Here is a 25,905-nt window from a genome sequence, read left to right as displayed (position 1 = left end):
TTTTGGCTGCAATCCCAGATCTAAAACGTATGACTGGATTCATTTTTTTTTTAGGAATGTCTTCATCTCAGTTTCCATTTTTTTAAAAGTTTGATTTACTCCGTTTTCACATCAGTTTGAGATTTGGCAAAAAAATAAAATAAAAATTTGGAACTGAGGCAAGGGAAGATTATTAGAAAGAGCACTTTACAGAAACTTTGCAGATGGTTATGAAGATTCTCAATCACCCAGGTCATGGTTGACCCAGGGTTGCTTTTCCAAAAAGGCAGCTGGACTTCCTTGTGTTTCTTGGTCTTCTTCGGAACTGAAGAAGCTTCTTGGATGAGAAGTGAAATGTTTTCAAGGAAAAAAACCCCCAAGGAACTCCAGCTGCCTTTTGGGATTCCCAGATGATTGCTTAAGGCAGTGACCATGAATCTACGGCACATGTGCCAGAGGTGGCAATGCAGCACCCTCTCTGTGGGCATGCGAGCCGTCGCACAAATTCAGCTCGTGCACACCTCCCGCCAGCCAGCTGGCCTTCGGGCCTTTACCGCGCATGCGCGGGAGGCATGCACGAGCTGAATTTAATTTAGAACTAAGTTTATCACGTGCTGAAGAATAGTAGAGACTAAACAGACGACTATTATCAAGAAAGAAACTGCAGAGAACTGGAGAGATGAGAGAAGTTGGCTTTGATTTGGCTTTGATTGGTTTAAGTCCAGATCTTAAAAAGGAAAATTCTCCAATTACATCCTTTATTGATACTGTGATCCTGGGAGTGGATAAGCCTTATGTTGCAACAGGAAGGGAGGAATATCATCTCTTGGATTAAAACTCAAACTGTGACTTTTTTCCTCCCCCTTTCCCTCTTCTGCAGGCCGCCCATCAGAAGGAACTGTTCTTCGGAAAGTTGCGATGTGCATTGGCGAACGGGCCCCTGGCGTCGTTGCCCCGTAGACTGCGGAAGTGGCTTCCAGTCACGGCAAGTCAGCTGCGTACACAGGAAAAAGAAAAGATTGGTGGCCGATCAGTTCTGCGCGTGGAAGAAACGACCCACGACCTGGAAGCGCTGCAATGTCACCTCTTGTGACAGTATGTAAAAATAAAAAAAATACACACTTTGTCTCCATTTCTCACCTTGCCACCTTGCTTGTGGCAAAAACTGCGTTTGGAACCTGGTGTGTGGCTGAACATTAGCTGTAGAAGGAACTTGATAAATCTGCGTTCTGCTGAACGGTGGCTGCAATAAGCAGTAAATAGGGGAAAAAGCCAAAGGACCCCCTCCACCCCCAAGTTAGATCCAAACGGTGCTGTGGAATGGATCAATATCTGTTCAGTTATCTTGTTCATGAATGAGCCTCCAGGAAATCCGCACGTTAAATCCAGAGTCGTTTTGAAAAAGACACACAAGGCAAAGAGAGAGAGAGAGAGAGAGGATATTGATGCTTTATTTAGATCTTGCATCTGTGTTTGCCAGACAGGAGATGTCGGTCTTAGGACTTCAGCATCCGAGATCCTTTATTGTGATGACGTAAACGTTTGTCCTTTTTGTCACATTCCCATGTATGTTTCAGAAGGCGACTGCAAGGACACCACTCCCTACTGCGCATCGGTAAAGCATCTAAAGCTATGCTCGGTAGGCGTCTACAAGCAAAGGTGTTGCCAGTCGTGTGGGGAAAGTTAGCCTTTTATGGGAAGCGATGAAGAATGCCCCACCAAGAGGAGAGTTTTCATTCGGCTTAGTCTGGTCTTGTAGGACAGGGAAGACGATCAACAAGGAAGACAAGAGCTAGCTGAATCGATAGCAGGAATTCATAAATTCATAAACCCAGAAATTACGCCACACTTCACTTCATTCTCCAGGGAAAGATTGAAGGCAAACAAGATCCAGGCAGAAGAAAACCATCATGGCTTCAAAACCTAAGGGACTGGTTTGGACAAAGCCCAGCTTTGTGCGGCTGTTGATAAAAATAGGATTGCCAACATTGATCGCCAGTGCCCAAGGATGGATATGGCAGAAGAAGAATTATTCATAAATTGGACAAAACGTTTTCCTGATTTCTCCTGTGCTCCCTTATTACCTTTTCCAACAACGTAAACTTCAACGGTTGTTTTTTTTTTTTAATTTAAAGAAATCACGATGGCCCACTGCATATACTACTTGAAAGCATCTCTCCTAATCTGGTGTCCTTCAGAAGTGATGAAATTGCAACACTGATTTTTGCAGCCCTCGTGAACAAGAGAGACACCTGCAGCCTTGCAGAACGGCTTCTTCAGTGAGAGAATGGGAATTTGTTGGGTTTCAGTAGTGCTACTGATGGTACAAATACAATCGTAGACTGGTGCGTTTAAAATATACTGGAATCAGCCATCGGACTGCTTTGCTTGTCACCTTCTTGATTTAATCCACTTTAAGACAATTTTCGGAAAGTTACAGAAAGAATAGTGTTATTTTTTTAAAAAAAAACCATATTGTTTTGACTTCATTTTTTGGCCAAACCACATTGTCTGAGACTTCCTTTCATTAGCTTCAGATGAATCACAAGTTCATTCCTTTAAGTATTTTAAGTACAAAGCAATATACGTGATGTTAACATTTGCAGACTTGCCATGGAACCGTTTTTGATCAATGCAATGTAATTTTAGGAAGACAGATCGTATCTTGCAATATCTCTGGAATCTGATCAAGGCAGGGAGCTCTATTAGCCTGGCATGAAATTTGAGGTTTCTTACACTGGAGCTCAGAATTTAAATGTTTCCATTTGGATTTGAAGATTGAGAATTGGGGTTTCCCCCCCCCCCCCGCTTGCTTTGTCAGAAGAGAATTCAGAGCAGATCCCCAGCCAAAAAGGCATCTCAGTCTATGCTGCTTCTGAAGAAATCCTATTATTATTTTACAATCCTCTGAAAAACGGTGAAAAACCCAGATCTCATACTTTGAGACAGAGGTATTGTTCAGGGTCTGTTCAACTGATTTTCATCCATTTCGATCATTATGCATTTGGAAATCTGCCCTGCGAGTCATTTCCAAAAATTACTTCAAATGGCGTTTTTCTTCCATATAAATTTGGGCAAAAAAATAATAAACATCAGACAATATGTATTATTAGAAATATAAAGGAATGTGGCTGCATACAGATCTGCCCAACTGTTGAAAAAGGTAGACAAAGGAACAACAGAAATAGTTTGAAATGTTTCCTATGAGACTCTTGGAAGTTCCTTAGAATATTAGGGGAAAAAGAACAGAATTGTGGTTGATGAAAATTGAACAAAGTGGATTGAACAAACATTCAGCTATCATAAGAGAAACCAGTGAAATTGATTGACAAAGGGCTTAGCACAGACCAAAATATATGCTATGCATGCTTGCTGCATAATTGTGTGCCTTAAAATGAAGTGAAAGCTATTAACTTGAGTAAGTCAGAAGGTCTTGGATAGATAGGAAGCTGTTGATTGGAAAGCAATATTTTAAAAATGGATGAAACCACAATTAGAACGCTTCCTTCTAGCGAGTCAAGTTGTTGGTCTGGCTCATTGATGGCAGCATTTGAGGGTTGTTTTTTTTTAAACTGGAGTTTTCCTAGCCTTACCTGGAGATGCTGGGGTCGAACCTGGAATCTTCTACTTACAAATCATCATGTGATCCATCAGTAACCTATAGCTCTTAAGGTTATTGGAGTCCATTGTCTATCAATGGCTATTAGCTCTCAAAGCAGCACGGAAGTTTCATTCTCAGACGATGTGCCTTCAAAGGTCAGATATCACAGGCAAGGAAAAAAATAGGTGTGTGCTTTATCTTCAGGCCCTGCTTATAGGTTTTCCAGGGTTATTTGACTACTGTTGAGAAACTATGCGAGACTACCTGAAACTTTGGCCTTATCCATTGAGTCAAGGATATTCTATACCTGTTCTTATCTTTTGGTGGTTTTCTTTCTTTTTTATTTGCTAACTCCTGAGTTCTTGCAAAAAATTCAAAAGTCAAAAGTTTCCTTGAACTGGACCCTCTAACAAAGGGCAGAAAAGTTAACACTTGAGTTTTTGGTTTCTGTCCCGAATGCATTTCAAAAGAGAAGGTTTAGCCTTCCTAAGGGCTAAACGACTGGTGTTTGAATGAGGAAACTGTATTTGTGGCTGATGACCAAAAATGATCAAATTGAAGTCAAGCAACGATTGGTCGATTGCAGTTAAAAATCAAGGGATATTTTACTTGTCACAGCCAAGCGAATTCCATGTTTGAGCGTTCCATTTGGAGGTAGAAAGAATTCCATAGAACCTCAAAAATATGAGGTCTGGGAAAACTCAGGCTGAGTCACACTTCTCAGTATTCTGGGATAAGAAATACCTACTGAGAAATAAAGGCCTATTTGCAAAATTAAATGTGGCAGTAGGAAAAAAACTTTAGCATTGGATTTTGCATGGATATAAGTGCCTTTTTTCAGATTCAGAATCTTTAGTTCTTCCTCACTGAATTCAATGGACTTTAAACTTTTGCTGTATTGGGCCCCCTAAATTTTAAAGCAATCCTTGACTATTTGATTACACCGCTTCTTAAATTAAGATAACCTGTAAATATACTTTTGTATATATTTATTATCTGGTTTAAAAGTGCAATATTTTTGTATAGTGTGTAATAAAGATTTCGGATCCTATTTTTTCTTATTACTAAAACTTACTATTGCTTTCTTTTGTGTTGGGATTATTTGAAAATAATTAGCTGCTAACATTTTATGCACTAACCCGTTTTGGACCTGTAAAGACTCATTTTGATCAGGGGTGGGCTTCAAAAATTTTAACAAGGGGTTCTCTGCCCGATTGTTGGGTGGGTGTGACCACGGCAGGGGGGGGCGTTTTTGCCTTCCCCAGGCTCTGGAAGCTTTCCTCGAGCTTCTGGGAGGGCGAAAATGGCCTCCCCAGACTCCAAAGGCGTTCTGGAGGTCAGAAACGGCCCCATTTCCAGCTATCTTGAACTTCTGGTAGGCCTGTTTTTCATCCTCCCCAAGCCTCCATGCGCGCCCTGGACTTACCTGCATCCAAAATGGGCCATGTGGGGACTCCTGGGAGGGGAGGGGCCAGCCAGGAGTGTGATTTGGGGGTTCTCCGAACTGCACAGAATCTTAGCTAGGGGTTCTCCCGAACCCCTGCAAACCCCCAACAGCCCACCCCTGATTTTGATACTGTAGGTTATTAAATGATGTTCAGGCATATATGATCCAGTCCAATACAGGTAATCCGCAATTTATGATCTCGATTGAGCCCAACATTTCTGTTGTTAAGAGAGAGAATCACTAAGTGAGTTTTGCCCCATTTTATGACCTTCCTTGTTAGTAACACGGATATAAAGTGAATCTGGCTTGGAATCTGGTGACTGCTTGTCAGAAGGTCACAAAAGGTGATCACATGACCCTGTGAGACACCGCAACAGTCATAAGTAGGAGTCAGTTGCCAAGCATCTACATTTTGAGCATGTAACCATAGGGAAGCTGCAACAGCCGTAAGTGTGAAAAATGATCCTAAGTCACTTTTTTCAGTGCCGCTGTAACTTTGAATAGATTGTTGCAAGTCGAGGATTATCTTATAACCACATTTCAAAAGAATTCATTCCATAGAATTCAGGAATTTATCTGTATCTATCTGGTGACCAAAAGACATAAATATATTACCATTTCAGAGCACGTGGGATTTTACACCCTTAGTCTAGCTACAATCCTTAAAAACATGTTAAGAAACGGAAAATGTAATGTGACACAAAAGTGTTTAATTAGATTTTTTAGAGCCATACATTTACATAAGACAAGTTATAAAATAAACGGTTGTTAATCTCAGTCCGTATCTGTGTGAGTGACACAACACAAACATTCCCAGACATTCAGAGGGTTTCCTGTCCTTTTTGGGATGATTTATTTTTTTGCTCTTTTGACACTCTTTATCAATCTCAGTCTCTTATTTTGCTAACTTGGAGACAGAGCAGAAGGATTACACGGCGCTTCAATTATAAAACCATTTCCTTAAATTAATGAGTACAAAAGAACTCAAGAGGTAAACTTCAATCTATCATATTGAAAGAGAAACGCTCACTGGAACAAATTTCAAACCAAGGACTTCATTTAATTTAAAAAAAAAAAACCATGACTGCTGAAATAACGATCTGCAAGAGCAGATCTGTCATTCTGCAATGTTATTTTGCCATTTTTTCCCCCTCAATAATAAATTGAGTCAAATTTGGGGGGAAAAGCTTCCCCGTATGTCTAGCTGAGGCCACATGTTTATTTCTGATCCTATCAATTCTTCCTGGATAGTTAGCTCATCTGAATTCAATAGGAGATGCTTCATCTACCTGTGGGACTAAAACTCTGCCTTCTGCCCCAAACCCCAAAACTTGTGTTGATAGGATTACGGTGGCAGGAAGTTAAGGTTGCCTCAGGCAAGTGCAAATCTGCTGATATGCAGATCAGTGGCCAATTAAATATCATTGTTACTCTTAATAAGCCCCATTTTTTTTTTTGAAAAAGCTAGTTCATAAACATAATCATTTGTAGGTTTCTATTGTTCTCTCTAGCCAGTAATCTCTCAATTCTAGACCACTTCTGTGACCTGGTGTTACTGAAGTTGAGATGCTGGAAATTAACCTGAAAAATTATAGGTGTAAATAATGATTCCTTTCTGGATCTAGCTTGAGAAAATAAATTGCCAAAAAGCAACAACAACAACCCAAAAACAAACCACAGGTAGCTACAAACAGATTACATTCAAATCATGCCATATAGTACATAGTAGAAGTGTTTGCTGCACATTAAATTTGTCAAAGTTATTGCCAGACGTTTTCATTAAAGGATTAAATTATTTTAACAAACCACCGAAGAAAAAATAATTTCCACAGAAAGACTGATTCAGTTTCCGTCACCGCTCTTTTCAGCTTTCACGTTCCCAAACCCTTGCAATTGTTATGCTTATAGTTAGAGCCACCCTATTCGTCTGCCCAAGGCATGATATTGTTCGGCCTCGAGCAGAGCCAAATAATTAGGGATTAGGACACTACTGCTATCTCTTTTGGAACGTGATGGCCATTTGGATGGACAACCTTACTGACATCTGGGGTCACCTTGCGGAAGAATTTGTGACCGCGCGAATCGGTGCTGACGTACACGTAGCCTGGGGGAGAAGGGTAATTTACAGGACAGACCTCTTTCTTCTTCGGGGTGTAGTCACTATGATAAATGGTTTCGTCCTCAAAACGCGCCGAAGTGGACAAAACCACCTTTGGAGGCTTGAAGCTCTGGGTTGGGATTAGACTGTGTGGCGTGTAGTGAGATCGGAAGGTGGTGATGTCGTCCAATTTACCCGAGGGCCTCGGTATCTCCTGGGGTTTTTTAATCATTTCCGGGGGGTGGATGTCCCACGCTTGGAAGGAATCTCTCATAGTCGTGTTCCCTTGGAAGGGGGGGCTGCTCTTTCTGATCTTTTCCAGCGGTTTCATGAGGACCACCGGACTGACGATGTGAGGAGGATAATCAAGGCGGGATGTGGAGTTAAACTCCATGCTGCCTGTAGGGGGAGCGTACTCCTTCGCTTTGCGAAGCTCGGGTAAGGAAACCGCCCACGGCTGAAAGCGGTCACGGAATTCTGACATTCCCTCAAAATCGGGCTTGGCTTCCATTTTGGTCTGTTCGGGCTTGAAGCTTTTGGGGAGATCGCCAGGGAGGCCCCTAAAATCGCTCTGGTGGGTGGTGACATTTTCAAAAGGCTGGCTGCTGGGCCTGTAGGCTTCTATCAACTTTTGCCACTTGGGTTCCAGCTGATGGGGAACGTAGTCGAGCCGGTGACTTGTGTCGCTGCTAAAAGGCTGGTCTGAGAGCGTGGTACTGTCGGCAGGTTTAATGAGCTTCTGGAGGACAAATTCCCTTGGAATAAACGCATCCTGGGAGGTAGTGGCGTTTCCAAATTTTTCAGTGGGAGGATGGTAGATGCGCTCCACTTTACAGGGCTCCCTTTTTTCTATTTCCCAACGTTTAAAGTCAGCTGTGAGATGAAAAAAAACAAGAATTGTTACATTTTTGATGGTCGTTGCTATTCTTCCCGTATTGCTCACCTAAGAGTAAGCCAGTGATGAACTTAAATCAATAGCACTTAGACTTATATACTGCTTCACAGTGCTTTACAACACTCTCTCAGCGGTTTACATAGTCAGCATATGGCCCCAAACAATCTGGGTCCTCATTTTACCAACCTTGGAAGGATGGAAGTCAACCTTGAGCTGTTCAGGATCGAACTCCTGGCTGTGGGCAGAAACAGCCTGCAATACTGCATTCTAACCACTAGGAGGGAGGGAAAGAAGGAAGGAAGGAAGGAAGGAAGGAAGGAAGGAAGGAAGGAAGGAAGGAAGGGCACTATCAATAGCACTTAGACTTGTATACCACTTCACAGTGCTTTTACAGCCCTCTTTAAGTGGTTTACAGAGTCAGCCTCTTGCCCCCAACAATCTGGCTCCTCATTTTACCGACCTCGGAAGGATGGAAGGCTGAGTCAACCTTGAGTCGCTCAGTATCGAACTCCTGGCTGTAGGCAGTGAATTAGTCTGCAATACTGCATTCTAACCACTGCGCCACCAAGGCTCATAAAATATAAATGGTGATATGGTTATAAAAGGTGAATTGGACAATGTGCCCAAATAACTGATTCTGCAAGAACTTGTAGATACGTATTTGATTACTTCCACCATATTTGACCATTATAACATAAGAATAAGAGTATCTACAATATGTCATTTGATCTTAAATGACTTTGCATAAGAAATCCTGAGCATTATAATATTGTGCAAACTGTGTGATTGCTGAGTGAGTATTGCCTGAAACATCTAAAATATATTTAACTAGCTACCAGCAATTATTAAGAAGGCATGTTTATCAGATCAGTTTCAATCATTTTAGGCCCTCACAGGGTAATAAAACGTATTAAACTTGTTTGGCATTTGCTTTACAAAGCTCAGGAAACTGCCCATGGCTAAAATCGATGGTGGAATTCTGTGATTCCATCAAAAATCAGACTTTGTTTCTATTTTAGTAGTTTCAAGCTTGAAGTTTTTGGGAAGCTCACCAAGAAGCAAATCACACCAGTGAGTGGTGAACATGCTTCCTAAAGCACGTCCCAACAAACATGTTTTGGGAAGAATGTTTGGTGGAATATGCTTCGGTTTATCAGCAATATAGTGGTTTCATGAACTGAACTAGGTTTTGGTCTCAGAACCTAATGATGACATTAAACTATAACAAGCTCTTCATAAGAGTGTCCACTGTTGATCAGACATATTTCAATTACAGGGAAAGGATGGCATTGCAACAGCCAAGCCATAATTGGTCTCCCCAAAGCAGCAATTTGACACTTCACCATCCTTGGCAATTTTTTCCCCCATTTGTAAAAGTAATTGGCACTATTACCTTGGTAGGTTGGAATGGTGTTCAGTTTACATTTAGAAATGTATTTCCTCTCTGCAGGTCTTACTAATATTACTGGTTCTATTTTGTGAGGATTGTAATCTCTTCTGTAAGTGGTTGCCATGTCAATTTCTCCAGCCATGGGCTTGTATTCCTCCTGTACACGAACGGGTCGATATGTTATATCATATGGAAGGTAATCAGATCTGGTGGGAGGAGAGGGAGAAAACTCTGAGAAAGAAATGATAACTACAGCATTTAGTCAATAAATCAGTCTGACTAGTTAAAATCTTTGGATTTACTGAAATTGGGTCTCTAATTAAAATCTTGGCAAACTAAGGAGAGAAAACCAGTTAAATATGTCTAGGGCAAATGCCTACAAAATATAAGGTTGGTAAGCCTGATTTGAAAAGGAACACCCCTTCCTTCCTTCCTTCCTTCCTTTCTTCCTTCCTTCCTTCCTTTTCCTTTCTTCTTTCCTTCCTTCCTTCCCTTCCTCCGTCCCTCTTTCCCTTCCTCCTGCCTGCACAAATCCCTGTGGTTATCTTGGGAAGATTTCATCACAATTTTATTAAACTTTAAAAATACAAAGATAAAAAAGCTAAAATACACTAAAAATAGTTAAAAAGAAATTTCAAAAAGTGCAGAGAAGAAGAAAATAAACAAAACATATTTTAAAAAATGACTTTCCCCCTTCATCAAGACAAATAGTTTCAGTAACTTATCACCACCTCTGACATTTTGACAATAACTTCCCATATCTCATCTCTTATCTATAAACAAATTATAAAGCCTCATCATTCAATGTTAATCAGCAAAAGTCCATTAAGAGTTACCAGAAATAGCAACATATATATATTTTAACCTTCCTCGAGCATTAGTGGAGAAGAAAGATTAATTCTCATTTTCTAAAAAAAATATATGCTGAAAAGGTCAAAAGAGATCTACGAAAATGTCCATTTTGGACATGGGCCTGAAACATAGACTTCTCTGTTCTCCCAAAGTGTGTATCAGTCTTTTTAGTCAGTTTGGGATTCCTGGCAACTGTCTGGACAAGTCCCTGCACTTTTCTTGGCGAGATTTCAGAAGTGGTTTGCCAATGCCTCCTTCCTTGGGAGGAAAAGAGGAAGATGCTGGCCCAAGATCACCCAGTTGGCTTTGTGCCTGAAGAACAATACAACTTACAGTCTGCTGGTTTTTAGCCAGGTACCTTAATCACTGCATTACATAACTACACCAAACTGGCTCTTTTTTTCCTTTCCTACGTAAAGCAAAACATGAACATTAAAGTACCATGGTTCTTTTCTTTCTTATCCCCATAGAATTATTCCTTGATTCACATGCAATGTTTGGGAGTTTTTTTCCCCTATTCATAAAACGTTGTGTTGATCTCAGATAGCAGGTCTATCAAATGTTGGCTGTGCAATGATTGCGATTAAAACTATATCCCAAGCTTCCCTCAACACAAATCTCAATAAGCTACTTTAGCAATAGCAATAGCACTTAGACTTATATACCGCTTCACAGTTCTTGACAGCCCTCCCTAAACAGTTTACAGAATCAGCCTATTTGCCCCCAACAATCTGGCTCCTCATTTGACCCACCTCGGAAGGATGGAAAGCTGAGTCAACCTTGAGCCTGGTGAGATTCGAACTGCCAAATTGCAGTCAGCCGCCAGTCAGCAGAAGGAGCCTGCAGTATTGCAGTCTAACCACTGCGCCACCTTGGCTCAGAATGATAGTCGGAATCTCACTCGGTTGCCCCAAACTTAACAAGATACTTTGATAAGACACTCTTATCATCCACAGACCTCCAGAGGCCACTAAAATTATTTTATTCTATCAGCAGCCGACTAAAGCAACAAGAAACTATGGCTAGTTTCTTCTTTATAGCAACACCCAATTTGAAACCATATTTTACTCTTGGATGACAAATCCTGGTTTCTCTTAACCACAACTTGCTGAGATTCGAACTGTCGAACAGCTGGTAGCCGGCAGTCAGCAGAAGTAGCCTGTAGTACTGCACTCTAACCACTGCGGTTCTTTCTACCTCTTTCTACTTTCTACCTCTTCCCCCATTTTCCTCCTGATTTCCTTGGAATTCCAGTTTCTAATATTGCACCATATTTACCTGAAGGTGGTGATGCCTTCCATTTTCCCTCCATGGCTCCGAAATTCCTGCTTGGGCCTGATGCTCTTGGGCGGAGGGACGTTGTGGTATATAGGGTATTTTTCTGTGTATTCCGTCATGAGGTCTGACTCTCTTCCATAGTCATAAATCCTTGTGGGGTTATGAGGACAACGATGACGTCTAGCAACCAGGAAATAAAAACATCAATGAAGACCATAATCAAAGATAATGCAAGCCAAGATGTCCAAGATCTAGAGATTACTTCTTGACATATTCAAGGCAGCATTGTTAACACTGGGCAAAGGCTGCATATTTACCGGTCAGATAAAATGACATTTAAGTTGCTTTTACAGACCGCGTTTGGGATGATTCAGTTTAATGCAGTCTCGTAGGCTATTCCCAATCTATAAATGAAGGAACGAAGACAAAGCATTTCTCATTGCTCAGATAAAACTAATCGAAAGAAAACTACAGCCTCTATTAGGACTTTAAAGTTTTCTGACAGTTTATAATCAAAATGATTTCCTCAGGCCCCTAGTTTGGAGAAGGAATATATGTACGTACATATGTGTATGTATGTGTATATATATACATGGAGTTTTCAGTAGAATTTACTGATACTTAAATGCATTTAGGGAAATTCAAGAGGCCCTAAAAAAAGAAATTACACTAAAAAGATTAACCTGTCAGCAGCAAGTAGTCAGTCTTCCCACATTTTGTAAGATGAATATTAAAAGATGGCACTTGCTTAGATGTTTCTTATCTACTACCCAGAATTCAACCCAGTTAGGGTTGAGATCAAAGTCAAAGGGGGACCTAAACTATTTCCTGACCTCACAGAGTAAGCATAGGGCTAAAAAAAAAATGATATAGCTGCTTTTCATTGGACATATAATTCTTTAAGGGCCTTAGGTCAGACTTAATATCTTCTTTTCCACATATTTTATCCCCAAAGTATTACTATGGATTGGAAGGAGGACAGGTTGATAAAGAATGAGCTGGAAGACTGAGGTGGGACTTGGGTCTTAAGTCTCTGCTCAGCTTGATGACAATTTGATGGCTTTTCAACAGGAGGCTCTTTGTAGAGTTGCCATCAAGAAAAAAATTTTTTTGGGGGGGGGGTTTCAAACAGCTGACTGTGTCGGGTTTGAGGGCTGTGATAAAGGGACCCCTGCACTTTTATTTCATTTATCTTTGCCTCATGGGTCAGGAGTTCAGTAACTTGGGATGAGACATCTGATTATGCAGACGATGGCTGGCAATTCGTGGCACCATTTAAGCCAGCCTTTTGGATCCCTCTGCATTTTTGTTCTCGTGATTTTGACAGCTTAATCTAGAGTCGCTTTGAGCTACAGTTACATTCATGGAAACAAAACATTAAAACATTCGCTAAATCCCCTGTCATCAAAATGATCTCACCTCCTTGTAAGATTGCTTATTCGTCTGTAGTTGTCAAGGAACGACTTACTGGTTGAAATGCGATGAATTGTGACATCAGAAGGAAGTCAACCAGTCAACATTCTCCCCTGTTTCCTCTCTTTCTCTCGCCTTCCTCTTCCTCTCTCTTTCATTCTATAGATTCTGTCATATTTTTTTTCCTGAAAGCAGTTTCTGGAAGTCTAAATCTCATCTTCTTAGATCTCTATTATCCTCACCTGTCTAATGCTATAGAATAATTCAAAAACAGCAGTTTAATTTATCTTGTATCTATGGCATCGGTATAAGTTTACCATTACTTTTCAGCAAAGTAGTTTTGATTTCGGTATTAATGGTACTTTACGTTTCAAAAATGAATTGCTTTGCAGTGTTTAGTGTTGAAGCCTTGAAGCCTTTCATATAGTTGCTTAGGATAATAGCAACTCAAGTGGAAGTGGAAAACAGTCAACATGGCTTTGTTACGAAGAAATGTTTTTACTGTATTTTATTCTCTATCAAAACTAATAAGACCATAGCATTTGTAGTCTTTTCTCCTTTAATTCATGCTTGCAGTCAATTTCTCCTGAGAACCAACCTAGAACTATGGAGAAATCTCCTGACGATGAGAACAATTAACCAGTGAAACAGCTTGCCTTCAGAAGTTGAGGGTGCTCCATCATTGGAGGTCTTTAAGAAGACACTGGGCAGCCATTTGTCTGGAACGGTATAATCTGCTTGAGCAGAGGGTTGGACTAGAAGACCTCCAAGGTCCCTTCCAACTCTGCTATTCTGTTATGTTCTAATTTATAAATGATATCAAGTCCACTTACACTAAGAAAGAAAAGCTGTTTTAGCGTACTGTGGACAGTATCATGGCTTCCCCAGAATTAACTACTTTAATGATAACACTGTAAATCAGAAGTAGGTGCCATTGAGTTCCATTGGGATTACACAGATGTCTATTAAGTTCAGGGGTGGGTTCCTGCCAGTTCTAACCTCTTCTATAGAAGAGGTTCCACAAATCTACAGTGCCATTTAGAACCGGTTCCAGCTCCCTCCCCTCCGCCCATCTGCACATCATCAAGATGAAGAGCCAGAGGAGGAATTCTGGGAGTTGAAGTCCACAAGTCTTAAAGCTGTCAAGTTTGAACACCCCTGGGGGGGGGGTTCTAAAGGGTTAGGGGTGCGAGGGTCTTGTAACTTGACAGCTTTAACACTTGCGTGCTTCAAATGCCAGAGTTTCTGAGCCAACATTTTGGTTGCTAAGCAAGAGCGTTGTTAAGTGAGTTTCACCACATTTTATAAGCTGGCCACGCCCACCCACTCACATGGCTGGCAAGCCACTCCCACCCAGTCACATGGACAACAAGCCACTCCCATAAAGCAAGCCACATCTACAGAAGAGGTTCTAAAAAAATTTGAAACCCACCACTGATTAAGTTGTGTATGCACATCATGTACACGAGTGCTTTCAGTTGTGGTAAACCTAGGACGGAAATATTTCTCACAGAAAGAATGTCCATACGTGTACCATGGTCTTAATCTCAATTAGGTGACATTTATGATCACACACACGGAACGTTGCTCCCTTCCCACCAAAGGTGGTCCCTATTTTTCTACTTGCATTTTTACATGCTTTTGGACTGCTAGGTTGGCAGAAGCCGGGACAAGTCACGGGAGCTCACTCCGTTACACGGTGCTAGGGATTCAAACTGCCAACCTTTCTGATTGACAAGCTCAGCATCTTAGCCACTGAGCCTCTGCGTCTCGCACCTATGTGCGAGGGCAACCGTTACTTTGATGATTACGCACCCACAACTCTAATCAGATGAAAGATTACAGTCCCCTCGCCACTTACATAACTACTTTATTCATTGTCCTACTTTTTTCTTCTTCTTAGCAACTCTTCATTTGTGTATGGCTGAATTCCCCAGGTAACAAGTCCTAAGCAACGAGGTTTCCCATTGAAACAAATAGTGCTGCTATGTAACCCTGGCGAATGCAATGAATGCCTGAATCAATACCCACTTGAGATGTTATCAATTACAACAGTGTTGACAATGTTTATTCTGCAAATCATGTGTGGATAATCTTGGTTCATAGAGCTTTTGTTCTCTGGTATTTCAGCCCAGAATATGAACAAAAGAAAAACCTGTTTAGTTTTCAGCTCTCCTGCCTCTTCCACTGTCATGTCATGTTTATATTGGCCAGGGTTCAAGACGTTGATTCACATTGTAACTTGTTTTTGCTTTTTGTTTGTTTAAAAAGCTGACTCCCATATCCCAACTAGTTTGTTGAGACTTCCCTTTAGTTCCAAAAGCAGTTAGCTGTCATTTTAAATCCCATGCGGGCTCCTTGAGTAAGATTCAAGGATTTGGGCTCCTAACTCGTTCTAGCAAGTATCCACTGGAAGGCTCTCTTTTCTTCCAAGTGAAAATGCAAGAATTCATAACTATTCTGAATTATTATTATTCAAGGCCACATTGAAGACTGAGACAACTTTTAAAAACCATATTTAAAGAGCCTGTTGAAAAATTAAAATCTGAACAGAAAAGTTTGCAACTGATTTCGTGATGGTCATATTCAAATCATAACATCTCTAGATCCCAAAACAATTTAATTCACTATATTTAAGAATAATGTTTGAGTGGCCTAGAGGTAAAAACCCTTGCCTCTCATTCAGAAGGTTGAGAGTTCAATCCTAGGCAGTGCCAAATGTTTCTCTATCGGTCACAAAGAGAAAATATCTACTGCAAAGTCTGTGTGGGTGTCAGGAAGGGCATCCGGCTAGTAAATACTCAGCTCCACACAGTTACCCTGACTCTACCCGGAATAAAGGGATTGAGGGTTGTTATATATATATATATATATATAGTGTGTGTGTGTGTGTGTTTGTGTGTGTGTGTGTGTGTGTGTAAGAATAATATTTAATGGTCCTCAGGGTAAAATTAAGTATTTATGTGTTTGGTTCTAGTATATTTTTGCTGGATATATGTGCACATAGGGACAGAGATTTAATTATTTCCCTTTTTGCTATTATCTTGCTAGTATGTCTTTTCTAAAGCTAGTATTTATGTTGACAGAATCCTCTTTTGGCGCCAATAAGCAATTCCAGTGGAGAGATTTTCATCTCTCAAACAGTAATAATCTTCACTCCTGTTTCCCAATAGCAAGCTACAATTTCAACCACTATCATATGTCCACAGACAAATCAGTTGCTACATGTTCTGTTTTGTTTTTTAAGTGTGCACAACATGCCGAAACACAATATCACATTCAGGGTGGAGGCTTTTCTTTTTGGACATGTCTTTGGAGCCCAAAGAAACGACTTAAAAATGGTGATGGGGAAAGAACTGTAGCTGTCAGCCTCCTTCAAGGATGAGTAATTCTGCTGTATTTGCAATGAATAACCGATGAAGAAATTATATCACGTAGAAAAGGGAAGCATACCAACCCAAGGCAACATAGTCACTATGCAGAATTGTACAAGGGACAAGAAATGTTGTGATGTACACAAGCTCTTTTTCTTAAAGCTCCCCATCATTGCCCTGGGATATTCATTGGGTACTAGGGACTGAAAGTGACAAACAACAGGTGCCACCTAATCTCCAAGAAAGACCGTGGAACATATGATCCAGGGTCATTCCTCGCTATTAACATCAACTGAGTTCTGCACTTTCATTGCTGCATACTGCAAGTAACTGAAAGGTTTTCAGCTTGGGGAGCATTGGCCTTTTGAAAATATAAGGTGGATACGCTCACAAAATGGTTGCAGTGGGGGACTTGCCAATTCATAAGACAGAAGCAAGCAATCAGGAAACTAGGGTATGGTGCTTTGCTGCTTTCTGTTTACTGTATCCATCCATCCATCCATCCATCTATCCATCTATCTCTCATCTATCTGACCCATCATCTCTTTGTCTGTCTGTCTATTCCATCCATCATCTGTCTATATCACTCTTTCATCTATCTATAATCTATCTATAATCTATCTATCATCTATCTATCATCTATCTATCATCTATCTATCTATCTATCTATCTATCTATCTATCTATCTATCTATCTATCTATCATCTATCTATCTATCATCTATCTATCTATCTATCTATCTATCTATCTATCTATCTATCTATCATCTATCTATCTATCATCTACCTCACTCCCTCCCTCCCTCCCTCTAATCTATCTACCCATCCATCCATCGTCTATATCACTCTTTCATCTATCACAGTGTTTGCCAATGTGGAGCCCACGGCCCACAGGGGGGCAATTTGATTTTTAATGGGGGCAATTTGAACCTTGTTTAAAACAAGTTAACAGCCTTTTAGGCTTCCTCTGCATAAGTAGAGTTCACTTTCCGAGTAAAGTAAGAATTATATGGCATCAGATTTTAAAAATCCTTAAGAGGGGCATAGCCAAAAAAAGATTGGGAACCACTGATCTATCATCTATTATGTCTGTCTGCCTGTCCGTCTGTCCATCCATCCATCCATCCATCCACCCACCCACCCACCCAACACACACACATGATAGGCATTGACTGTATAGGAAAAATTAAGTTATGGCCTCCATATCTCCTATACCAGAAATACATGTACATAAATGCAGTCTAGGCTCATGAGTTTCCCACCAGTGAGCTTCACACACCTGCTGATCTTTATTTTGGCATGAAACAAAAACATTTCAGACTTGAGATTTTGTTCTTTCTTGTTCTTGCTTGATTGCCTGCATGAGATTTTCACACTAGTGGCAGGCAAGCAAGAGGGGGGGGGGGGGACGACAAAGAGTCCAATTCTATACATCAGAGATGAGGGATTGCTGTGAAATAATAATCTATTAAATGTATGCGCTGCTTGATCCCCAGGGACTTTGGCTAGTCAGTCAAAAGAAACGAAGCAGGCATGGAGGATAAAATGGGCAGAATCTCCTTCCCAGCCAAGCAACTTGGTGGAAGGGCAAGAAGAGCGGATCTTTTATTTTATTTTTAATTCCATTTTTTATTACACAACAACCCCGTAGAGTAGGTCGGGCTGAAAGGGAAAAAGAGTGGCGGAGCGCTGGACGGGGATTCCAAGCCGCCTTGGCCAGCTTGACACCCGTCCACCAACCCAGAAAGAACCCCATTTCCGGGGCTCCTCCCGGCACACGCGTGTAGAGAACCCGTAACGTGTGAACGACCCCGATGCTCCCTGCGGCAAAGGCGCGGAGGCTCCGAAGAAGCGCCGCTCCAACAACCCTCCCCTCCTCGCCGCTTTCTTACCCGCAAGTGCAAATCTGGCACAAGCACCGCGGCTGCTTCATCCTGGCGTCTCCCGCAGCTGCCTTCGCGGCCTCCTCCTTCGCCTCCTCCTCCTCGGTAACTAGGGAAGCGCCCCGTCGCTTAGCAACCCTCCCGGCGTTTTTCCCCCTCCCGGCTTCCGTACCCTCGCCACGCCCTCAGGGAGGGGGAGGAGTGCCGGCTTCCAGAAGCTCCGCCCCTCCTCGGTAACTAGAGGAGCGCCCCGTCGCTTAGTAACCCTCCAGGCGTTCTCGCCCCTCCCGGCTTCCGTACTCTCGCCAGGCGCTTCCAGAAGCTCCGCCCCTCCACTTCGACGAGTCGCGTGGAGCGGCGGCCCAGACGGACTTCCGGTTGGAACCGGGGAAAGGCGGATATCGGGCGCCGTGGAGGTCAGTCCAATGGGAGGGGGGTCGGACGGGAAAAGGGGCGGAGCTTAGCTTCCTTTTGGGGAGGGCGACCCTCTATGGATGTCGAGGAACCCCCCCCTCCTCCGGTAGTTTCCCCGCTGTCCCGCAGCCTGACTTCCTCTGGTGGGGTTATTGCGGGGGGTGAAATGAGGACTGGAGCCCCTTTTGAGAAAAGACGGGGTGATACAGGTAGCCCTCGACTTACAACGGTTCACTTAGTGACCGAAGTTACACCCGCAATGAAAAAAAGTAACTTATCGCCGTTTTTCACACTTAACCGCGGATGCAGCAGCCTCGTGGCCAAGTGATTTACATTGGGGTGCTTGACAGCTGATTCACATTTATGACGGTTGCAACGTCCCGACGAGCAAGGTCATCGGGAAACCGGATTCACTTAACGACCGCGCTACTAATTTAACAACTGCAGAGGTTCGCTTAACAAATGTGGCAAGAAAAGTTGTAAAAGGGGGCGAAACTCACTTAACAAAATTCTCACTGAGCAGCATACATTTTGGGCTCATTGTGGTCGTACGTTGAGGACTACCTGTACTATTTTGTTATACAGGTAGTCCTTGATTTATGACCACAATGGAGCCCCAAATTTCCATTGCTAACTGAGACAGTCATTAAGTGAATCACTGCACGTGTGAAGTTAGTAATGGGGTTGTTAAGTGGATCTGGCTTCCCCATCGACTTTGCTTGTCGGCAGGTCGGAAAAGCGGATCATGTGATCCCAGGACACTGCCACCGTCGTAAATATGAGTCAGTTGCCAAGCATCTAAATTTACGTCACGTGACCATATGCTCCAACGGTCATGTGAAATCCGGTCATAAGTCACTTTTTTTGTATGTCGTTATAACTTTGAACGGCCACTAACTGAATGGGTATCAGTTGAGGATTACCTGTTCCGTGTTTCTCTGTATGCTGGCTCCAAAGGAGCCCTCCCAAAGTGACATATGATAGCGATTGATTGATCTGAATTGATTAGGTTCCCAATAGACTCCATGCAGTCTGATGCCATAACTTTGTATAATTTAATCCAAAGTAATTCTGAATATTGACCGTAGTGGCTGGGTCTGATGATACAAAGCATGGGAAAGCAACTCTGGTTTCTCTCCCCTTTTAAGGGGTCATTTATCCTTTAATAGTATATATTTTGTAACCTCATGTGACATTACAGTCTAGTTTTTCTTGTTTATATCAACCCTGCTAATGAAATGAGTAATTTGGTGTAAGGGGAGGCTTTTAATAAAGGAATGACAATCAGAGCAGTAATTAATTAGTTTGGCTTTAAAAACGAGGTATGCCTTTCATGTTGAAGGAATGTATAGTTTGCTTTCTGCATTTGCCTTGTTTTTTGAAAAAGAGTTGAAAAGAATTGGAGCAGAGAGATTCCAGAAGCAGATTCTAAGTAAATAGTAGAAAGTCTTTATTATTATGCAACTTTAAATACATATGTATAGAAAACATGAAATAAAAGTGTCAGTGGTTGTAGTATTCGGCATTTGAAGTTTTGGTTGCTTTTGTTAATCACAAAAGATGAATATACATTGTGTGATTTTTGATTTTAGCTTAACTGCTACAGGGCAAAACCATATTCATTTGTCATATACATTCCTTACCTATTTGGAAAGCTAAGAACTAGCTCATCTTGATTCTTAACTTCAACCTCTGAAGAGGTGGTGTTTTTTTTTTTTTTTAGTTTGCATCTTCCTTTTTTCAATATGAAATACTTTTCCTTACAGTGAAACCTCAAACCATGGTTCTTGCTAGTTCAAATAAAACCTCTGGACTTCAGCAAAACACTGCCTGCATCAGGAATATTTGTATACTGGCTCATGTAGACCATGGTAAGAGAAATAGCATCCACTCTAAAGAATAAACTATTTGTGCGTTATGTGTATATTTAAGTTAATTTGTTTCGACAAGCGGTATTTGTTTCGATTGTATAATTTTCTGGTGTTACATGGACTTTGTGTCTCTAGAGAACAACTAGTGTACCGTTTCAGAGGAAGCCAGGCATAAAAGTAACAAATTGCCACATGGATGAAGTTTTTTTGATTTTCGTTTTTGTGTTCTTTGCTACATATTTTCAAGTAGGCTGCAGTGGCAGTACTACCTTTCCTTTTGGAGGATGCTTTCACTTTAACTCCTTCACTGAGCAAAATATTGGACTTTCTGGGCTAAAAAAGAAAACCTCATTTCAACTATGATTCTGCAAAAAAAAAAAAAGTATTTTTTCTGAGTTTGTCGGCAAAAAAAAAAGTTATTCTTTTCTTGCTGAGTTGTCAGCAAACAAACTGCACTATAATTATATTTGTGGAAATTGATTAGTCTTTTTCTTTATTTCTCTTTCTAGGAAAAACAACTTTAGCTGATTGTCTCATTTCTAGCAATGGAATAATATCTAGAAGATTGGCAGGAAAGGTGCTTTGAGATCTATTCAATCTCTTACTGTGTTTCCCTGAAAATAAGACAGGGTCTTATTTTCTTTTGACCCCAGAAATAAGCGCTTGGCCTTATTTTCGGGGAGGTCTTATTATTTTTGAGGTGCAGGAGGCGGCGAGCGTGGTCACTTCATGGCCGCTGCTGTGTAGCAATATTTTACGGGGAGGGCTTATTTTAACGCATGTGCTGAAAAGCCCGATTGGGCTTATTATCTGGGGAGATCTTATTTTCGGGGAAACAGGGTATTTTAAATGTTTTGTCACGAAAACGTATAGAATGTGTAGGAAAACACATGTCCTGTGATTTCCATTCCTACAGCTGCGATATTTGGATAGCCGAGAAGATGAGCAGATCCGAGGTATCACGATGAAGTCAAGTGCGATTTCATTGCTCTTTGTGAAAGGTAAAATAGCTAAGCACATTCTCTGTGGGCATTTGAACCATAAAATGTCACATGATCATAAAATAGTCTACCTGAAATTGGGCTAAATTTAATTGGTAGTTATTTCCTACTATGTTACTTATTATATGATTTGTTCATATGAAATCATGATCTGTTATTGTTTAAAACTACAGACCAATTCTTAAAAGGATGAGCAGTGAAGAATAAAGATCTGGGTGAAAGTTTAAAGGTTGCACTGAAATACGAAAATGCAGTCTGTACAAGCACAGAGAATATATATTTAATTAAAGCCACTAACAAACTATTGTTGATTACCCAGCAGTAACGGGAAACTACTGACTGCAAACAAATTTTCTAATGTACTATCTGATAGAAGAAAAAAAATACCTGAGCAGACACATTCATCTGTTTAAATGTAGTTCATTTGCTTTCCGGCTTCACTTCCAAAATACTTGAATTATAACTCTCTTTTTTTCTTTGATTCTAGATAATCAGGAACACCTCATCAATCTAATAGACTCCCCTGGCCATGTGGATTTCTCTTCAGAAGTGTCCACAGCTGTCAGACTTTGTGATGGTTGTATCATTGTAGTAGATGCTGTGGAAGGAGTCTGCCCACAGGTATTGGGAAACAAGATGGTTTTCACTAACAAATAATAAAACATGAGTAAGAGTGGTCTGTTAAGATTTTAACACCACAAATGAAGGCAGGTTATCTCGGTCCAGGTATGCTAAGCTGAAAAGCACAGATTTCCTTACTCAACCTGGTTTTAGTTTTTACTTCACTTGGTTACTATCGTGTGTGTGTGTCTTTGTAATAAAGTAATTCTGTGAGAGAAAATAACAGAATGGTGCATTGGTCGTTAGATGGTTATTGTTTGTAAGATGAGTTTTGTTTGTAGAGATCTGTAGTATTCCATAGTTGAAAGTGAAGGCTTAGAACAAACGTGGCTGCAACCGTTGGCATCTCTTTCAAGATGCTACACCTTTGACTAAGCTGACTCAGTAGCCATGACGTCACAGAAAAATAGGTGTCTGGGTTAAGAAACACTTAACCCATAAGGTTAAGGAGCCAGTGCCCTCTCTCAGCCTATTATAATATCCAGTTGACACCTCCTTAACTCAAATTATGTACTTTCCTGGCATGGCACAGCTGCTGTGTGAACTCCAGAAAAGAGGCACTGAGAAGTGACATATATGCCCACGCTCATTTCAAAGCAACTTTCAGCCTCATGCCCAAACTGTCACAAATCCCTATTTGTGTACCACAACCTTCACAACCTCCTGTGAAACACGTTTTGTCTTTAAGACCCATGCAGTGTTACGTCAAGCTTGGCTGGAAAACATCCGTCCGGTCCTGGTGATCAATAAAATAGATCGTCTCATCTTGGAACTCAAATTTACCCCTCAGGAAGCATATTCTCACCTTAAGAACATCTTGGAACAGGTAAGAGAGGTCCCTGCCTCAGTATTGGGAAATGGGAAAAAAGCTGTATTTCCAGTACATATTAATCAATCAATCAGAATACAACTGGGAGGGGCCCTGGAGGTCTTCTAGTCCTGGCCTTCTAAAGAGCAGTCAGGGTTGATCTCCAGTGCTTGTATAACACCTTTAATTCCTATCTTTCTGGTATTTTAATGCATCCTTTATGCTAAGGTTCTTAAACTGCCTCCAGGGCCATAAAGCCCGAATGTCATACATAAATTAAATGATAAGAGGGTTTTTTTTCTTTTTTTGTTTCTAGGTTAATGCAATCACTGCTACACTCTTCACCTCCCAAATCCTTGAAAAAAGAGCCGAGAAAGACATGGACGTTCAGCTGAATTTTGACCCTACTAACCAGGTTTATGACTGGAGTACAGGCTTGGAGTTCACAGATGATTCGCACCTTTATTTTTCACCTGATCAGGGAAACGTAGTCTTCGCCAGCGCAATTGACGGCTGGGGCTTTGGGTGAGTTTATACAGTGGGATTTATTCGATTTCATCTAGTCTGCCATTCTGGGAGATGGCTTACAACAATCACAAAAAAGAATAAATGAAACAGTTAAAACCCATATAAGCATTATTAGAGACCCTCCCCCCCCCACTTCACAGTCTGTTTCTGTTGCTCCCCTCTGGGAGGAAGTTTCGGAGTATTTCTAGCAGGACTACCCGATTCTGTAACAGCTTTGCTCTCTGTGCCATCAGTCTAGTAAACTTGCAAGATTCGTTTTTCTTGCCATGTACATGTATGCATCTGAACTAGACTGTGTTGTTTCTCTGTGTCTGTCAGGGTAATGATGATTTAATAGCTGACCAGCTGCTATAAGGCTGTAAACCAGATGATGGCATGAGGATGGGTCAGCAGAGTTACTGCCACTTTAAGAAGCTGTATATATAAGGGAGGCCATGTGAGGGCGTCTCTCTCTCCTTGTGCATCTCTCTCCTCGTGTATCTATCTCATTGTAGTGCTTCGTGTACAGTAGAAGATTAATTGATTGCCTAGTATTTGCTTGACACATATATGTATGTATAGGTACACATGCATATATGTATAGTATATAAGCCACTGTTTAATAGACAAACCTCTGTGTACTGTATTTTGCTCCTGGGCTGTCTTGAAATAGTAGTCACACTATGCGCACCCTGACAGTGTCATATAATATATGTGGGTATATGCATACTTTTGTATTTATTTACTTCATCATGTTTATATAGTGTATATTGAAATTGGCTGACCCTTTGAGAGTTGTATGCCATGAAATCTCATTTTAATGTATGCCGATTAGTGTACATTCAAAGTGACAATAAAAGTTATTCTAAGTCTATAAAGAGATAGCCTGGACTGAAAGTGTGTGATAACAACCAATGAGATGCAAATAATACACAATACATAGTCATAGATAACACCTAGATTAGCCTTGGACCTGGAGCCAGGAGGAGGTAGAAGTTAAATAGAGATTGAAGGAGAATGTGTCTTGTCACCTGCCAGCGGCCAGTAGAGCTGGGAGCAGATTAGGACAGTGAGGAGGTTGGGGAGGAACATGGTCCAGTCCTGGAGTCTGGGGGAGGCTGTGATGAGGGCTCTGTGTCGGAGGCAGAGAGGGGGCCAGGGCCGTCTGACAGTTATCAGCTGCCTTCAGAGTCAGACATCAGTGAGGCAGAGGAACAGCTGGAGCTTGTTCCCAGTGTGAGAATGTGCACAGTTGCCAGACGAATGGAACAGCCAAAGAACAGGGGTCGACTTGGGAGTAAGGCCACAGGTGGATGATGAATGGCCCCTCCAAGAGGACATAAAAGAGGAGCGAAAGGGGAGTGGAGTTTGCAGGAGACAATTAGTTCGCTTCATTTGTTCGGGACTCTCCGAGACTCTTTGCCAAATTCTGCAGATATTGGCCTGGCAAGCTCTCGGGACAAGGAGTTTGCTTCATGCTCTTTTGGGAAGCCTCGGTCAGAACAATGTGGCCATGAGAGCTAGAAGGGCTGAGCTCATGAGTATCTGTATTGTCGACTTATCGCCAGCCCTGTATGCACATCTAGACAATAGACAACACCCGTCAAATGTGCATGTATGAAGTAGGGCAAGAGTTTGTGGCATGCATGCTAATATATACCCTTTCAATAAAGTATCTGTTGAGAGTGTATACTTACACACTTGGCATTAGGTGAGTTCTCCATAAAGTAGCTGTAAGCTATTCTCCAATCCCCTTAGAGAAGAAGCGTACGGCTGATTACTATGCAGGTGGAGACACCTGCCTTATTATGAAGACCCTTTATTTAAATGGTTTTCTCCCGTGGCTTCTTTCGTGTTTTGTTTCCCAGGATTGAACATTTTGCTAAACTGTACAGCCAGAAGATGGGAATCAAACCATCGGTCTTGCTGAAGACTCTCTGGGGAGATTATTATTTAAATATGAAAGCTAAGAGGATCATGAAAGTGGATCAGGTAAGAATGTGGGCATCGCAGGGGTGAAACGGGACTCCTCTTCTCGCTTTTTGGGGAGCAAAATGGTGCGGGCAACATTGCCCCTTTCTTGCCTGAGTAATTTTGCCATTCAGAAGCACCTCCATATTCAATGCAAGGGTGAGCAGCAACTGTTTAACAGTAACAGAGTTGGAAGGGAACTTGGCGGTCATCTAGTCCAACCCCCTGCTCACGCAGGAGACCTATACTAGGGATTTGAACCGCTGACCTGCCGACCTTTCTGATCAATTAACAGTGTCTTAGCCACTGAGCCACCTGGATTAATTAATAGCACTACGAGAAACTGCAGCACCAGATATTTAATTGCTGGTATCAGGAGAAATACCTTCAGCAGCATAAATCAAAGCTTTACCCCTCTTTACGTCTGACTTCCCCCTCCCCACTCCTTTCAGGGTGATTTTCAAATGGAGAAATACTTTAAATCTGATCCTTCTATATCTGAT

The 25,905-nt window shown here is 41.5% G+C and overlaps 3 protein-coding genes across 4 annotated transcripts in view; 2 read left to right on the top strand and 1 right to left on the bottom strand.

Moving 5' to 3' along the window:
* ADAMTSL3 (ADAMTS like 3) overlaps positions 1-4,631 on the top strand; it is a 164,540-nt gene extending 159,909 nt beyond the window's left edge. For both annotated transcript variants that reach the window (XM_081964718.1, XM_081964717.1), the window contains exons 30-31: positions 860-1,074; positions 2,115-4,631. In XM_081964718.1, coding sequence (XP_081820844.1) covers positions 860-1,074; positions 2,115-2,200 — 301 coding nt within the window. In that variant the 3' untranslated portion in view covers positions 2,201-4,631. The remainder of the gene's footprint in view (positions 1-859; positions 1,075-2,114) is intronic.
* Positions 4,632-6,098: 1,467 nt separating this feature from the next.
* Positions 6,099-18,357, bottom strand: SAXO2 (stabilizer of axonemal microtubules 2). Its single transcript, XM_081965101.1, has 4 exons — positions 18,219-18,357; positions 11,541-11,720; positions 9,414-9,616; positions 6,099-7,998 (listed from the first exon to the last, which is right to left on the bottom strand). Exons 1-4 carry the CDS (start codon positions 18,257-18,259, stop codon positions 7,007-7,009), a joined length of 1,416 nt encoding a protein of 471 aa, XP_081821227.1. The 5' UTR covers positions 18,260-18,357; the 3' UTR covers positions 6,099-7,006.
* A 137-nt stretch (positions 18,358-18,494) lies between these two features.
* EFL1 (elongation factor like GTPase 1) overlaps positions 18,495-25,905 on the top strand; it is a 55,780-nt gene continuing 48,369 nt past the window's right edge. Inside the window, exons 1-8 of the mRNA XM_081965237.1 lie at positions 18,495-18,625; positions 20,390-20,494; positions 21,004-21,071; positions 21,411-21,495; positions 21,983-22,116; positions 22,805-22,942; positions 23,241-23,449; positions 25,300-25,423. Of these exons, the coding sequence (XP_081821363.1) occupies positions 20,404-20,494; positions 21,004-21,071; positions 21,411-21,495; positions 21,983-22,116; positions 22,805-22,942; positions 23,241-23,449; positions 25,300-25,423 (849 nt within the window). The 5' untranslated portion in view covers positions 18,495-18,625; positions 20,390-20,403. The remainder of the gene's footprint in view (positions 18,626-20,389; positions 20,495-21,003; positions 21,072-21,410; positions 21,496-21,982; positions 22,117-22,804; positions 22,943-23,240; positions 23,450-25,299; positions 25,424-25,905) is intronic.

This window comes from Natrix helvetica (assembly GCF_964273705.1).
Source record: "Natrix helvetica genome assembly, chromosome: 12".
Taxonomy (NCBI): Eukaryota; Metazoa; Chordata; class Lepidosauria; order Squamata; family Natricidae; genus Natrix; species Natrix helvetica.
Note: the sequence above shows the minus strand (reverse complement) of the source record. Positions and strands in the feature narration are given on the sequence as shown.